Source organism: Lynx canadensis, chromosome E1 (assembly GCF_007474595.2).
Source record: "Lynx canadensis isolate LIC74 chromosome E1, mLynCan4.pri.v2, whole genome shotgun sequence".
Classification (NCBI taxonomy): domain Eukaryota; kingdom Metazoa; phylum Chordata; class Mammalia; order Carnivora; family Felidae; genus Lynx; species Lynx canadensis.
Genome location: NC_044316.2, coordinates 24,779,348 through 24,797,028, shown reverse-complemented (window position 1 = coordinate 24,797,028; position 17,681 = coordinate 24,779,348). Strand labels below are relative to the sequence as shown.

Genomic DNA, 17,681 nt, shown 5'->3' with positions numbered 1-17,681 from the left:
GAGAGAGAGAGAGAGAGAGAGAATGAGAATGGGTTGAGGAGGGGCAAAGAGAGGAAGAGAGAATCCCAAGTTGTCAAACCCATGAGGTTTCTCTCGCTACTGTGAACGTTTATTGAATGTTAATCTATGTGCCAGGGACTCTTCAGTCTTTATTTTTTGGGTCCTTTCTGTCTTACACAAGACTGTAGACCAGTCCCTTTCTCTTGTCCTTTGGAGACTATACTTTCTTGTTTTCCTTGTTTTAACTATTCCTATTCAGTATTCTTAGAGTATTTTCTCTTTGTCTGCAGATACTGTAAGCATTGATTTATGTGGTTTTGTCTCTGACTTATTGTGCTGCTTATTTGTGGTTTAAAAAAATTTTTTTTATTTTTTATTTTTTAAAATTTACATCCAAATTAGTTAGCACATAGTGAAACAATGATTTCATGAGTAGATTCCTTAATGCCCCTTACCCATTTAGCCCATCTTCCCTCCCACAAACCCTCCAGTAACCCTCAGTTTGTTCTCCATATTTATGAGTCTCTTCTGTTTTGTCCCCCTCCCCGTTTTTATATGATTTTTATTTCCCTTCCCTTATGTTCATCTGTTTTGTCTCTTAAAGTCCTCATATGAGTAAAGTCATAGGATTTTTGTCTTTCTCTGACTGACTAATTTCACTTAGCATAATACCCTCTAGTTCCATCCACGTAGTTGCAAATGGCAAAATTTCATTCATTTTGATTGCCGAGTAATACTCCATTGTATATATATACCACATCCTCTTTATTCATTCATCCATCAATGGACATTTGGGCTCTTTCCATGCTTTGGCTATTGTTGATAGTGCTGCTATAAACATGGGGGTGCATGTGTCCCTTTGAAACAGCACACCTGTATCCTGTGGATCAATGCCTAGTAGTGCAATTGCTGGGTCGTAGGGTAGTTCTATTTTTAGCCTTTTGAGGAAACTCCATACTGTTTCCTAGAGTGGCTGCACCAGCTTGTATTCCCACCAACAATGCAAAAGAGATCCTCTTTCTCTGCATCCTCACCAACATCTGTTGTTGCCTGAGTTGTTAATGTTAGCCATTCTGACAGGTGTGAGGTGGTATCTCACTGTGGTTTTCATTTGCATTTCCCTGATGATGAGTGATGTGGAGCAGTTTTTCATGTGTCGGTTGGCCATCTGGATGTCTTCCTTGGAGAATTGTCCATTCATGTCTTTTGCCCATTTCTTCACTGGATTATTTGTTTTTTGGGTGTCAAGTTTGATAAGGTCTTTATAGATTTTGGATACTAACCCTTTATCTGTTATGTCATTTGCAAATATCGTCTCCCATTCCATCGGTTGCCTTTTAGTTTTGCTGATTGTTTCCTTTGCTGTGCAGAAGCTTTTTATTTTGATGAGGTCCCAGTAGTTCATTTTTGCTTTTGTTTCCCTTGCCTCTGGAGACGTGTTGAGTAAGAAGTTGCTGCGGCCAAGATCAAGGAGGTTTTTGCCTGCTTTCTCCTCGAGGATTTTGATGGCTTCCTGTCTTACATTTAGGACTTTCATCCATTTTCAGTTTCTTTTTGTGTGTGGTGTAATAAAGTGGTCCAGGTTCATTCTTCTGCATGTTGCTGTCCAGTTTTCCCAGCACCACTTGCTGAAGAGACTGTCCTTATTCCATTGGATATTCTTTCCTGCTTTGTCAAAGATTAGTTGGCCATATGTTTGTGGGTCCATTTCTGGGTTCTCTATTCTGTTCCATTGATCTGAGTGCCTGTTCTTGTGCCAGTACCATACTGTCTTGATGGTTACAGCTTTGTAGTATAGCTTGAAGTCTGGGATTGTGATGCCTCCTGCTTTGGTTTTCTTTTTCAAGATTGCTTTGGCTATTTGGGGTCTTTTCTGGTTCCATACAAATTTTAGGATTATTTGTTCTAGCTCTGTGAAGAATGCTGGTGTTACTTTGATAGGGATCGCATTGAATATGTAGATTGCTTTGGGTAGTACCGACATTTTAACAATATTCTTCCAATCTGTGAGCATGAAATATTTTTCCATTGTTTTGTGTCTTCTTCAGTTTCTTTCATAAGCTTTCTATAGTTTTCAGTGTATATTTTTCATCTCTTTGGTTAGATTTATTCCTAGGTATTTTATGGTTTTTTTGTGCAACTGTAAGTGGGATTGATTCCTTGATTTCTCTTTCTGTCGCTTCATTGTTGGTGTATAGGAATGCAACCGATTTCTGTGCATTGATTTTGTATCCTGCAACTTTGCTGAATTCATGAATCAATTTTAGCAGTTTTTTGGTGGAATCTTTTGGGTTTTCCATATAGAGTATCATGTCATCTGAGAAGAGTGAAAGTTTGACCTCCTGGCTAATTTGGATGCCTTTTATTTCTTTGTGTTGTCTGATTGCAGAGGCTAAGACTTCCAATACTGTGTTGAATAACAGTGGCGAGAGTGGACATCCCTGTCTTGTTCCTGACCTAAGGGAAAAGCTCTCAGTTTTGCCCCATTGAGGATGATATTAGTGTTGGGTCACTTGTATATGGCTTTTATGATCTTGAGGTATGCTCCTTCTATCCCTACTTTCTTGAGGGTTTTTATCAAGAAAGGATGCTGTATTTTGCCTAATGCTTTCTCTGCATCTATTGGGAGGATCATATGGTTCTTGTCCTTTCTTTTATTGATGTGATGAACCACGTTAATTGTTTTGCAGATATTGAACCAGACCTGCATCCCAGGTATAAATCCCACTTGGTCGTGGTGAATACTTTTTGTAATGTATTGTTGGATCCGGTTGGCTAATATCTTGTTGAGGATTTTTGCATCCATGTTCATCAGGGAAAGTGGTGTATAGTTCTCCTTTTTAGTGTGGTCTCTGTCTGGCTTTTGAATCAAGGTAATGCTGGCTTCATAGAAAGACTTTGGAAGTTTTCCTTCCATTTCTATTTTTTGGAAAAGTTTCAAGAGATTAGGTGTTAACTCTTCCTTAAATGTTTGGTAGAATTCCTCTGTAAAGCCATCTGGCCCTGGACTCTTGTTTTTTTTTTGCAGATTTTTGATTACTAATTTGATTTCCTTACCAGTTATGGATCTGTTCAAATTTTGTATTTCTTCCTGTTTCAGTTTTGGTAGTGTATATGTTTCTAGAAATTTGTCCATTTCTTCCAGATTACCCATTTTATTGGCATATAATTGCTCATAATATTCTCTTATTATTGTTTTTATTTCTGTTGTGTTGGTTGTGATCTCTCCTCTTTCATTCTTGATTTTATTTATTTGGGTCCTTTCTCTTTTTGATCAAACTGCCTAGTAGTTTATCAATTTTGTTAATTCTTTCAGAGAACGAGCTTTTGGTTTCTTTGATCTGTTCTACTGTTTTTTTGGTTTCAATAGCATTAATTTCTGCTCTTTTCTTTATTATTTCCAGCTTTATTATTTCTGCTGGTTTTGGGTTTTATTTGCTGTTCTTTTTCCAGCTCCTTAAGGCGTAAGGTTAGGTTGTGTATCTGAGATCTTTCTTCCTTCTTTAGGAAGGCCTGGATTGCTATATGCTTTCCTCTTATGACCGCCTTTGCTGCGTCCCAGAGGTTTTGGGTTGTGGTGTTATCATTTTCACTGACTTCCATATACTTTCGAATTTCCTCTTTAACTGCTTGGTTAGCCCATTCATTCTTTAGTAGGATGTTCTTTAGTCTCCAAGTATTTGTTACATTTCCAAATTTTTTCTTGTGGTTAATTTCAAGTTTCATAGCATTGTGGTCTGAAAATATGCACGGTATGATCTCGATCTTTTTGTACTTACTTAGGGCTGATTTGTGTCCCAGTATATGGTCTATTCTGGAGAACGTTCCATGTGGACTGGAGAAGAATGTATATTCTGCTGCTTTAGGATGAAATGTTCTGAATATATCTGTTAAGTCCATCTGGTCCAGTATGTCATTCAAAGCCATTGTTTCCTTATTGATTTTTTGATTAGATGATCTGTCCATTGCTGGGAATGGGGTGTTGAAGTCTACTATTATGGTGTTACTATCAATGAGTTTCTTTATGTTTGTGATTAATTGATTTATATATTTGGGTGCTTTCACATTTGGCACATAAATTTTTACAATTGTTAGGTCTTCTTGTTGGACAGATCCCTTGATTATGGTATAATGTCCTTCTGCATCTTGATACAGTCTTTATTTTAAAGTCTAGATTGTCTGATATAAGTATGGCTACTCCGGCTTTCTCTTGTTGACCATTAGCATGATAGATGGTTTTCCATCCCCTTATTTTCAATCTGAAGGTGTCTTTAGGTCTAAAGTGGGTCTCTTGTAAACAGCATATAAATGGATCTTGTTTTCTTATCCATTCTGTTACTCTATGTCTTTTGATTAGAGCATTGAGTCCATTGATGTTTAGAGTGAGTACTGAAAGATACGAATTTATTGCCATTATGATGCTTGTAGAGTTGGAGTTTCTGGTGATGTTCTCTGGTCCTTTCTAATCTTTGTTGCTTTTGGTATTTATCTATCTATCTATCTGTCTGTCTGTCTATCTATCTATATATCTTCTCTACCCTCAGAGAGTCCCCCTTAAAATTTCTTGCAGGGCTGATTTAGTGGTCACAGACTCCTTTAATTTTTGTGTGTCTGGGAAACTTTTTATTTCTCCTTCTATTTTGAATGACAGGCTTGCTAGATAAAGAATTCTTGGCCGCATATTTTTCTGATTTAGCACACTGAATATATCCTGCCACTCCTTTCTGGCCTGCCAAGTTTCTGTGGATAGGTCTGCTGCAAACCTGATCTGTCTTCCCTTGTATGTTAGGGACTTTTTTTCCCTTGCTGCTTTCATGATTCTCTCCTTGCCTGAGTATTTTGTGAATTTGACTATGATATGCCTTGATTTTCAGTTTTTGTTGAATCGAATGGGGGTCCTCTGTGCTTCCTTGATTTTGATATCTGTGTCTTTCCCCAGGCTAGGAAAGTTTTCTGCTATGATTTGCTCACATAAACCTTCTACTCCTATTTGTCTCTCTTCCTCTTCTGGGACCCCTATGATTCTGATGTTGTTCCTTTTTAGTGAGTCACTGATTTCTCTAATTCTTAAATTGTGCTCTTTTGCCTTAATCGCCCTCTTTTTTTCTGTTTCATTATTCTCTATAATTTTGTCCTCTATATCACTGATTCTCTGTTCTGCCTCATCCATCCTTGCCGCTGCTGCATCCATCCATGATTGCAGCTCAGTTATAGCATTTTTAATTTCATTCTGGTTATGTTTTACTTCTTTTTCCTGCAGAAAGGGATTCTAATCTATTTTTGACTCCAGCTAGTATTCTTATTATTGTGATTCTAAATTCTGGTTCAGAAATCTTGCTTTTATCTGTGTTGGTTAAATGCCTGGCTGTCGTTTCTTTGTGCTCTTTCTTTTGGGGTGAATTCCTTCGTTTTGTCATTTTGAAGGGAGAAAAGGAATTAATGAGGTAGAAAAATTAAAATAAAGGAAATTAAAATTAAAAATTAAAAATACACACAGACATAAAAATCAAATAGATGATGCTAGATCTTAGGTGTGTTTTGGTCTGGGTGTTGAAAGTGGTTTGACAGATTAGAGAAAAAAAGGTGGGGGTGGGGGGAGAAAAAAAAAGAAATCGTTTGAGAATTTGAAAAAATGAATACACTGAAGTAGACTAAAATGAGATGATGATGGTAAAATAGAATTTGAAAAAATATACACAAAAGTAAAGAATATAGTAGAAAAAAATTAAAGAACAATATTTTTAGTATTTTTCTTTAAATTTTTTCTTCAATTTTAATTTTTTTCTTTAATTTTCTTTAATTAATTTCTTTAATTTTCTTTATGATTTTAATTGCTACCTATATGCTGATGACTCTCCTCAAACCTCTCCTGAGTTTTACACTCATAATCGTAAAAACTCAATGAATTTCCCCAAGGTTCTTCACATGCTGTATATCCTTACCAGAATTTATCATGTTTTCTTCCTCACTTACTTTTTTTCTTACATTCCCTTTCTGCATGGAAATGCCATCTTACAAGTTTCCCTGACTAGAATACTGAGTAGTATTCTAGATAGCTTCTCACTCAGGCTTCAAGTTCTACTGACTTCCTTGTACACATTTCCCAGATTTAGCTTCTCCTTTTCTTGTATTAGCAGTCTACTTTTTGCTTCTTTACACTACTAGCAGAATAAACTGTCTGAATTGTATCTATGTCCTGTTTCTTATCTGCCAGGAGTTTGTACCTGAATTGAATGTGACCATATCCCTTCCTTATTATGACAGAACAAAATTTTTATGCCTTGGTCAAATGACCGCCTATGTAGGTCTATCATTTACTGCCCCTGCCTTGTTTATTTTGTTCTAGTAACATAGAATTCTCCATACATTCCATACATCATTGTACTTTGAAACAAACTATTATCTCTGCCTGACATGCCTTTGTTCCTTTGGCTTTGGTTAGCCTTTAAAATTTTATGTAATCATTCTCTCTGTCCAGTCTTCTTTTCCTCCGGCTTGGGCTAAAGCTACCATTTCTCTGCCTCCATTATGATCCTTGAACTGACTGTGTAATATTAAAGGGTATTTTTCTTGTCCTTGTAGACAGATATTGTTCTATTCAGTGGAAAAAGTCTGCAATGCCTAAAATAAAGTAATGACTCCAATTTTTTTGATAGTGGGGGCCTAAAAATGTTAGGTTGTTAGGGTGCCTGGGTGGCTCAGTTGGTTAAGCATCCAAATCTTGATTTCTGCCCAGGTCATAATCTCACAGTTCATGAGATTTAGCCCCACATCGAGCTCTGTGCCGACAGGGTGGAGCCTGCTTGGGATTCTGTCTCTCTGTCTCTCTCTGTCCCTCCCCTGCTCTCTCTCTCTGAAAAATAAACATTTTTTTTTAAAAAAGGAAAGAAAATAAAATGTTAGTTTGTTAAAATAATTATTTATAGAAGATTACTTTCTTTATAAATGATGAAAAAATTTAAGCTAAACTTGGGATCTGTCCTTCACATGGATAGATAAGTGCTGAAGAAGTACAGATAATATGATTTTTATCCCAAAGGAAATGAATGCATTGTTGCTGAAAACATATTATTTGCAGAATCTAATGCCATTTAGATCATCAGCTAATTTGAAATACTTGTTACCTCTTCCTTGCCCCTGCCTAAAATTTGTATGTTTACTATTCTGTTGTTGGAAAGTAGTGGGTCAACAATTTTCCCATTTATTTTCTTCGTTAGATTGGAAAGTATTGGAATTATGACAAAATATCTTTGGCTTTGTCATACTTATCTGGAAAGAGAAATGATATTTTTGTTAGGAATAATATTTTGTAATATTTTATTAGGACTAATATTTTATTAGGGGTAATATTTATATTTTTTAGGGCCAGTATTTATTTGGAATTTGGTTGGAAAAATGTAAAGATTTAATTTGATTTAAAAAAAATTGTATAGTTGACATACAATATTATATTAGTTTCAGGTATATAACATAGTGATTCAATGTTTATATACATAATGAAGGGTGCCTGGGTGGCTCAGTTGGTTAAGTGTCCAACTTCAGCTCAGATCATGATCTCACGGTTCGTGGGTGGGTTCCAGCCCATGTCGGGCCCTATGCTGACAGCTCAGAGCCTGGAGCCTGCTTCGCATTCCGTATCTCCCTCGCTGCCCCTACTCTACTTGTGCTCTGTCTGTCTCTCTCAAAAATAAATAAACATTAAAAAAATTGAAAAAACTATACATATATACATAATGAAATGGTTGTCACCTGTCACCATACTAAGTTAATACACTATTATTGACTATATTCCCAATGCTGTACTTTGCATCCCTGTAACTTATTTATTTTATAACTGGGAGTTTGTACCTCTTTATCTCCTTCACCTATGTTGTCCATCACCTCATCCCTTCTTTCTTCTCAGGCTGTCACCAGTTTTTTCTCTGTATTTATGAGTCTGTTTCTGTTTTTTTAGATTCCACATATAAGTGAAATCATACAGGATTTGTCTTTCCCTGTCAGACTTATTTCACTTAGGATAATACTGTCTGAGTCCATTCATGTTGTTGCCAGTGGCAGGATTTCATTTTTTTTTTATGGCTGAGTAATATTCCACATTATATATCTAGATATATCTATACCATATCTTCTTTATCCACTTATCAGTTCGTGGACACTTAGGGTTGCTTCCATAATTTGGCTATTGTAAATAATGCTGCAGCGAACATAGGGGCACATCTGTCTTTTCAAATTAGTGTTTTTGTTTTCTTTGGATAAATGCTCAGAAGGGGGCGTGGGGGCAAATACTCAGAAGCGGACTGCTGAATTGTATGTTATTTCTATTTTTAATTTTTTGAGGAACCTCTATACTGTTTTCCATTGTGGCTGCATCAGTTTACCTTCCCACCAACAATGCACAAGGATTCCCTTTTTTCCACATCCTTGCCAACACTTATTTTGAAAAAATGAAGATTTTGAAAGACTTCTTTTTTCTTCTGATTTCTTACCCTCTTCAATTTCTGGATTACAGTTACCGACGTAGAGCTGAAACGACTGAAAGATGCCTTCAAGAGGACCTGTGGACTCTCATACTATATGGGCCAACACTGCTTCATCAGGGAGGTGCTTGGGGATGGAGTGCCTCCAAAAGTTGCTGAGGTAATCTTTATATTCTAGGTTTTCCTTTGAGATAGTTACCCACCAGCCTGAGTTCCTGAGGAGCCTTCTGGCCTTAACATGTATAATCTTCCTCACAGTTATTTTTCTTGCCAAGTAGGTAAACAGGTATTTTTATTTTATTTTTACTTTATTTTATTTTATTTTATTTTATATTTTATTTTTTTTTATATTTCATTTCATTATTTCATTTTTTATTATTTAAATTCAAGTTAGTTAACATACAGTGTAGTCTTGGTTTTGGGAGTGGAACCCAATGATTCATCTCTTACATATGACACCCAGTACTCATTCCTAAAAGTCCCATCCTTAATGACCATCACTCCTTTAACCCATCCCCCCACACACCTCCCCTCCAGCAACACTCAGTTCTCTGTATTTAAGAGTCTCTCAAAGGTTTACCTCCCTTTATCTTAAAGCAAGTCTTATTTTAGATGTCAGTATAATTGTGTTTTTAGAGGCCATAGGGGCGTAACACAGATCTGCAGTTGTACTTTTATATTTTTGAGTTTTAATAGCCACTGATTATAATCATGGGACCATTTGTATGACTGGCTTCTTATTCTTATAAATTTTGTTACTCTGACATAAATTTTATGTTGGGAATATGTTTTATAAATTTTGTTTTAAAGAAAACCTTTCCATTTTAGTAAAACCTAATTAAATTAATTGTATAAAATTAAGTGTTGGGGCACCTGGGTGGCTCAGTTGGTTGAGCGTCCAAATTCGGCTCAGGTCATTATCTCACAGTCTGTGGGTTCGAGCCCCGCGTTGGGCTCTGTGCTCAGAGCCTGGAGCCTGCTTCAGATTCTGTGTCTCTCTCTCCTTCTGCCCCTCTCCCACTTGTGCTTTGTCTCTCTCTCTCAAAAGTAAGTAAACGTTAGGAAAAAAAAAATTAAAATTAAGTGTTATAAATGAAATGCTAGCTCACTGGAACCTGTAAAGGCTTATTTAATTTCTACCAAAAATTTTATGTAGAGGTAAAATGTGCTAAGTTGATATAAATATACTCTTTCTAAAAATAGTTAATTATTTTATAGCTATAGACACAGATATGCACTATGTTATTCTGAATATGAAATGACAATAAAACACTGAAACTGTTAATAAAACACTGAAAATTATAGTTATTTTAGGCTTGGTATATTATAAAGAACCATAATTCACCATTCTTAATTAATGACAGTTTCTTTTTCTAACCTGTGTTGTGTGCTTTTGAACCTGAGGTTTACATAATATAGGGTTTGCATTTTTAATTTTTATCTTTTTTTGGATCAGGATATATGTTGCATTAATTCTCTTAAATGTATTCTTGTGTAAAATTATGTATTCTGCCATTGTTTCAGAATTATGATAGAGTTAATTTTTTTCTTAATACTACTTATTGAGCTTTCTGTTTCAGCATGAGTATTAACCATTTTAACAATATTTAAATCTTTTGACTTATGAAATTAGGAAGTTTTTACATTTGGTTTTTAATTTTTTTCATGTTTTGTAGTTTTCATTGCAGAAATCAGATGTCTGTCAACTGAACAAAATGTTGTAAATCCATACAGTGAAATATTATTTGTTAATAAAAAGGAATGAAGTTTTCTGATATGTGCATGGATGAACCCGTAAAACATGCTAAGTCAGGGAAGCCAAACACAAAGGCACAATTTTTTAAATTCCATTTGTATGAAATGGTGGGAATAGCCAACTCTATGGAAACAGAAAACAGATCAGTTAAAATTTTAGCTGATTTTTTTTCTTACTCTCTTTTAATAGCACCTGCATCTTCCTCCCATGTTCTGCTATTGGACAGGCAATTCATGCATCCTATGTTTTGGAGGAATCTGTCCTTCCTGGGATGTCAGGCTACTTGGTTGCCTCTGACAGGCTCAAGAAATGTTGTATGATAGTTTATCTGGCTTTTTCTGTTTTTTAGGTTAGGAGTAACTCTCTTTCAGACTTTGTACATATAAGGTGGAAGTGGAACTCCTTGCAACATCATTTTTATGTAAATATTCCATAAATTTCATTCCACCCAAAACTATTTCAGGGATCTTGCCTCTGTCCTTTGGACTCTGTTGAGAGTCATCACTGGCTAGAATAATTAAGGTAGTTATTTTACAAGAATGATCTTAATTTTAAATTGTAAACAATTTGTAAACAATGATAGTGTCAGGTTTCAGTTTCATTGTAGTTAATGCCTTTTGGTGTAAAAATGTTAGCTTTTTTTGCCCTAATTTACTGACATAGGCTTATTTTAAGTGAGGACAGGTACTATTAGCATGTGTATATTGATTAGTATGTATAGTATATTGTGTATGTTGTAAAGTATGATAAGGAACTAAGTACTTTATCTTTAATTAGTCTCTGGTATTTTCTCAGAAACTATTATAAAATAGTTTCTCACATTGTAATCTCAAAAGGATGAGTGAACCCCAAAAAGCTCAGAAAGAACTTAAAAAAGCTGAGTTCTGGAATAGTTTTAACATTTATATAAAATGAGCTTATGTTTTATTTTAGCCATCTCTCTGAGATAGGTGTGTTAGTAGATAGATTTCATCAGCTTTTGTGTGTTTGGGAAAGGGAGAGAATTTTATAGTATAATTCATATTTGCAGAGTAATTTATTGAAGGAGAAATGGCACATTTTAAATAAAATGGATGTGAATTTCCCATTCAAAATTCAAGTTTTGAAGCTTGGATTTAGTCTTAGTAGGTAGACTCAGAATGGAGGATCTGTATTCTACAGCTGCAGAGAAATAAGTTAAATGATAGGATTTATAAATGAAGTGATGTCCTTTGTGAGATCTTTCTTACAATCCTATGGAGAAGTTTGGCCTTAAATTTGGGTGAAGAGGGTACTCTTGGTGAGATTCTGAAGTTAATGTTTTGAGGCACAACAGCATTATTTTAATGTCAGTATCTCTGTAAGAAAAGCCCCAGGAACCATTTAAGCTGCTAATTGTGGGTGGGGAGAGAAGTTCATTTCCTAGTTAATCAGTGTTTTTCTTTAAAGGAAATGTAATAACATATTTTTTAAGAGCAAGGGGAGGTTTTTTTTTTTCTCTTTCTTTTTAATTTTTTTTTTTGAGAGAGAGTGAGCTTGTGTGTGCGACAAGGGAGAGGCAGAGGGAGAGGGAGAGACTGTTAAGCAGGCTCCACACCTACGGTAGAGTCGGGAGCATGCAATACAGCTTGATCTCATGACCCTGAGATCATGACCTAAGCTGAAATCAAGAGTCAATCAAGAGTCAAAGCTTAACTGATTAAGCCACCTAGGCACCCCAAGGGGAGATATTTTTAGAATCTTAGTGCAAAAGGACGTTAAACTTAAAAAGACAATAACTTTAGTCCTTAATATGTTAATTAAGGAGCCAAGGTAAGTTTCTAAATTATTTTCTAGAAGAGAGAAGCTGTATATTTTTAGAGCAAAAGAGATTTATTTAGAACTGAATTCCCATTTTTTTTTTACCTTCTCTGAAGACTTGCTATGATAAATTTCAAGACATTTTGGATTAAGAGTAAGAACTCATGACAGTTCACAGTTTTTAGAATTTAAGCTTTGATTTCATTGGTCTCTTGTTTCTAGGATAGATTAGTGTAATTAAATATTTTGATGCAATTCTGACCTTGCTAATAGTAGTAACCACATATTATTTGAATAGAATATTAAATGAATAAAATTTGAGGGGATTGAGAAAACAAAGTAAAAATGAAGTACATGGTAAGTAAATGAAACATGTATAATACTTGAATTTGGCCTTTTTGGAAGCAAAGTCACTAGTTCTTAATAAACCAGTGCTTATATTTTCTTTAGGGAATCACCCATCCCCCAACTCCTATTCTCCCAAAGAAATTCTAATAACAAAATATTTCCATGTAGTATTAATTTGTAATCATTTCCTATTGTTTTCACATTCACTTGAAAGTAGTTCTCACCATTTTAATGAATTTAAAGTGTTTCCAGTTAAAAGAAATCGTTAATGAGTAGCTCGTTAATGAGTACCTACTCATTAATGATTTCTTTTAACTGGAAACTCTTAAATTTCTATTTTAGGATTGATTTCAACTCTGGATGACTGGATAGTATAGTAATACCATTCCACCTTTCTCCTTATAGCTCCCTTCGACAGTTTTAGCCTACATTGTTTTACCCTGATTCCTTATAGGTATTAAAGCCTGCCTCTATCTACTATGTAGCACAACATTTTATGAAATAATGGCTTGTTCGCTAATTATTCACTTAAATCTTGTCTCTCAACTAAGTTATGATTCTTTTTTTTTTTCTGCTTCATAGTGCTAGTTTATTTTTTTTTTATATATGAAATTTATTGACAAATTGGTTTCCATACAACACCCAGTGCTCATCCCAAAAGGTGCCCTCCTCAATACCCATCACCCACCCTCCCCTCCCTCCCACCCCCCATCAACCCTCAGTTTGTTCTCAGTTTTTAACAGTCTCTTATGCTTTGGCTCTCTCCCACTCTAACGTCCTTTTTTTTTTTTTTTTCCTTCCCCTCCCCCATGGGTTCCTGTTGAGTTTCTCAGGATCCACATAAGAGTGAAACCATATGGTATCAGTCTTTCTCTGTATGGCTTATTTCACTTAGCATTACACTCTCCAGTTCCATCCACGTTGCTACAAAAGGCCATATTTCATTTTTTCTCATTGCCACGTAGTATTCCATTGTGTATATATACCACAATTTCTTTATCCATTCATCAGTTGATGGACATTTAGGCTCTTTCCATAATTTGGCTATTGTTGAGAGTGCTGCTATGAACATTGGGGTACAAGTGCTCCTATGCATCAGTACTCCTGTATCCCTTGGATAAATTCCTAGCAGTGCTATTGCGGCCAACTCATCTTTGACAAAGCAGGAAAGAACATCCAATGGAAAAAAGACAGCCTCTTTAACAAATGGTGCTGGGAGAACTGGACAGCAACATGCAGAAGGTTGAAACTAGACCACTTTCTCACACCATTTACAAAAATAAACTCAAAATGGATAAAGGACCTAAATGTGAGACAGGAAACCATCAGAACCTTAGAAGTTATGATTCTTGATGGGCAGACTTTATGGCTTTTAAAAAATATGTCCCAGAGTGCTGTGCATAGTGTAAACTTAATGAGTATTTGATTTGTTAATGATTTTTAAAAAATATTTATGTTATTCTGCAAAATCTTATTACAACAATGACTAGGAAACCAATATTTGTGAAGTCAGCTTTGCTAACTTTTGCAGTCTTTGAACATTTAACCTTTTCCAGATTAGAGGAAAATACACATTTTAAGTGAAAGCAATCTTAGAGCCTGGTGTATTTTCAGACACAGTGGTCAACATGTGAAAACAGTTGATCAGTAGGATATTTTTCCATTAGAGGTGGTAAGTTTATACTGAAGTATTCATATTGGGACTAGGGACATGTATTTACTAGATAGTCTAGGTTTAGGGGGACTGACCACAGAATTATGATTAGTGTTTTCTTGTTTTGATGTTAGTTGATCTGTATTTTTGTTATATCCCTTTATGTTGGATTTTCTTAAATGATGAAAACAACTTCCTTGACAACTCAAAGTTATTGTCAGCATTTGATGCTACTCATCATTGACTGTTGTAATATACTGACATAACTAATGTATTTATATCCACCAGAGAAGAATAGCTAATGTTTTCATTTGTTATGGTAAATTCTGATCTTGACATTAATAGCTGACAGGAGAACACTAAGCAGGATTCTGGTTTTAAAATCTTTCTCTGTAGCTAGAATCTGTAAAACGTTTACTAGAGTTTAACTGCATCACTTTTTGTTCACAGTGTAATTATGCTGGTTCTTAAATTTCATTGTTTTTCATTTCGATATTTCTGGACAGAAAAGATTCCAAGGATTCTGTTAGATGAAAATATTGACAGAATATTTCACTCTCTTGTAAACATACATATGGACTTTAAAAAAATGTGCATTATTGTCTTTTTGGTTCTTAACTGCCAAATTTTATCTAGAGTGATTTTTTAAAAAATGTTTATTTATTTTTGAGAGAGAGAGAGAGACAGAGAGACAGAGAGACAGAGACAGATAGGCAGACAGCTGGGGAGGGGCAGAGAGAGAGGGAGACAGAATCCCAAGCAGGCTTCTTGTTGTCAGCATGGGGCTCGAACTCATCAACCACGAGGTCATGACCTGAGCCAAAATCAAGAGTCAGACGCTTAACCTACTGAACCACCCAGACACCCCTATCCTAGAGTGGTTTTTAAACAGCTTCATAAACTTTTGAAAAACAGAGGTTAAAGTAGAGGAGCTGATATGTCATTGAGCATAATGGAACTAGTGAACTTCTTATCTAAAATATTACATCAAGTACATTACACAAATTATGAATTTCTAAGTGGTATTACATCTGTCATTGAAATTATTTATACTGATACTGAAAAATACTCTTAGAGAAATTAACTTATGCATAATCATTTACTTGAATTGGTTTATTAACTGAGCTACTGACATGACTGGTGTAGGAGATGACAAAAATAATTAATATCCTGTTTAAGTCGGTCTTGATCAACACATCTCTCCAATAGCATGTTCCTTAATTGGCATTATAGGGTAAAGTAAGGTAGATTTAATTTATAACCATGTTCAAAACTGCTACAGTTTAGCTGGTGAGATTTAGCTAAGTTTGACTATAGAAACATAAAATTCATATAAAAATTCTAAATGATAGGGAAAGCAACTAATATTGCTAAACTTGGGTGAATGTAGAGGGCAGACATCTGAATTCTTACCTTTTCCCCTTTCTCCCCATGCCCATAGGTGGAATAAACATAACTTTCTTTTATTGAGTACCTACCTAATAAATTTCTGTTTGTCGCAGAAATGGAACTATTTTGTTTGCCTTGCGTATGGTAGTTACTATCTTTTGAGTCTGTCATCTTTGACTAGTGCGAGTTATTACATTCAGTATTTAGATTAAAATGTAGGGAAAAGAGTTACAAATACAGTTGGACTTTTATATTTATTTTTGTCATTAAGTGATAAATGTGAGAATCCTTTCTTAATGTGCTTTTAAATGTAATACCTTGATACTTTTTCTGAGTAGCTGCTTGAGAATATGAAGAGGAAAAAATTTGTGTTTTGAGTCATTTATACTTAGAGCTTTACGATACATGTTTTCCTATCCTCTTCTTAAAGTTATAAGAATATCCTGCAGCACCTTTCTAAGAATCTGAGATATTACCCAAATAATATGCTATTATGAAAAATGACAGACTTTAAAAAATTGTTAGCTTTGTAATGGTTAACATTGCAGATTATATACATTATAATTTAAAATAAAAATTTATAAGCAATGCACATGTATAAGCAATATAACTACATATATTGTAGCTTCAAATATTATGTAAAATATAATAAAAGTTAGGATTTTTGGATTAATTTTGTAGTTAAGGGACATTTCAGCCAATTTTAGGATTTTCAAGGATATATTCTCAGAAATAAATGGTATAAGAAACAGTGTATCCTCCTATGTGTATGCAAACTAGTATAGGAGGGCAAATTATTGAAAAATTTTTTTATATTTAGCTAGAAAGGAAGTCTTTACTACAATCCATCCTTTTTTTATAGTATTTTTCTTTAGTAGGAATCTTTCATTTATACACATTATCTAAACTAGATATTTATTGTAAAATGCCTGTGATTTTTTGTGAAAACATAAAAGTTCTTTGAACTTTGGACAGCATGTAATAATAAATGGGTTACAGTACATACAGTAAAAATTATTGCTTTATTTTCTTCCCATATTAACTTTTCTCAATAATACACATTTAAAAATTATTCTATGGGAGGGGCACCTGGGTGGCTCAGTCAGTTGAGCATCTGACTCTTGATTTCGGCTCAGGTCATGATCCCAAGCTCATGAGATTAAGCCCCATGTTGGGCTCCAAGCTGAGCATGGAGCCTGCTGTGGATTCTCCTTCTCACTCTCTCTGTCTCTCTGTCTCTGTCTCTCCCCCACTACTCTCCCATCCCTGGGTTGTGTGTGATCTCTCTCTCTCTTAAAAAAGAGGGGGGGTGTGCTTGGAACATTCGACTTTGGCTCAGGTCATGATTTCATGGTTCGTGTCAAGCTCTGTGCTGACAGCTCAGAGCCTGGAGCCTGCTTCAGATTCTCTCATCTCTCACTCTCTTTGTTCCTCTCCTACTCGCACTTTATCTCTCTCTCAAAAAACAAACATTAAAAAATTAAAAAAAAATTAATCCATGGGATTAAGTTATTTACTTAGTAATCTCTATACCCAGTGTGCGGCTTGAATTTATCAACGCTGAGATCAAGAGTCTCATACTCCAACTGAGCCAGACAGGTGCCTTTTTTTTTTGTTTGTTTTACATTTTTTTCATTTCCGTGGGAGTAAGTTTTAAAGAAACGTAGTCCTGTATTTTTAGCTGCTAAAGTTAGATCATTGAAGTTTTTAATTCTTATTTTTTTTCCAGAGGTGATTAATAAAATATATTTCTTCATTGTGCAGTTTTTCTGTGACATTCTTCCTTTTAAAATAAGCGGGGGTGCCTGGGTGGTTTCATCAGTTAAGCATCTGACTCTTGATCTCGGCTCAGGTCATGAGCTCACAGTTCCTGAGATTGAGCCCCTTGTTGGGTTCTGCTGTGACAGCATGGAGCCTGCTTGGGATTCTTTCTCTTCCTCTCTCTCTGCCCCTCCTTTCCTCCCCTCACCCCAAATAAATAAGTAGACTTAAAAAAACACAGAAGCATATTAAAAATATCTGTTCTAGACATCATAAATATAGTAAGATGTTTTCACAATGAGGATTTTCTTTTTACTACTTTGTAAAATTATATTTGATGACTCGGCAATAAAATGGAAGATCTATTGATACATGCAAAAACATGAATGAATCTCAAAATCATTGTGTTAAGTGAAAGAACCCAAATAAAAATAGAACACATGCTTATTATTTCATTCATATAAAATTCTAGAAATTGCAAAGTTATCCTGAAAGGAAGCTTACTGGGTGTTGTTGG

General features: G+C 35.0%; 1 protein-coding gene across 1 annotated transcript in view; it reads left to right on the top strand.

The window, feature by feature from the left end:
- The window catches only part of USP32 (ubiquitin specific peptidase 32), a 241,238-nt gene that overhangs the window by 62,271 nt on the left and 161,286 nt on the right, over nucleotides 1-17,681 (top strand). The window contains 1 exon segment of the mRNA XM_030294593.1: nucleotides 8,510-8,637. Coding sequence (XP_030150453.1) covers nucleotides 8,510-8,637 — 128 coding nt within the window.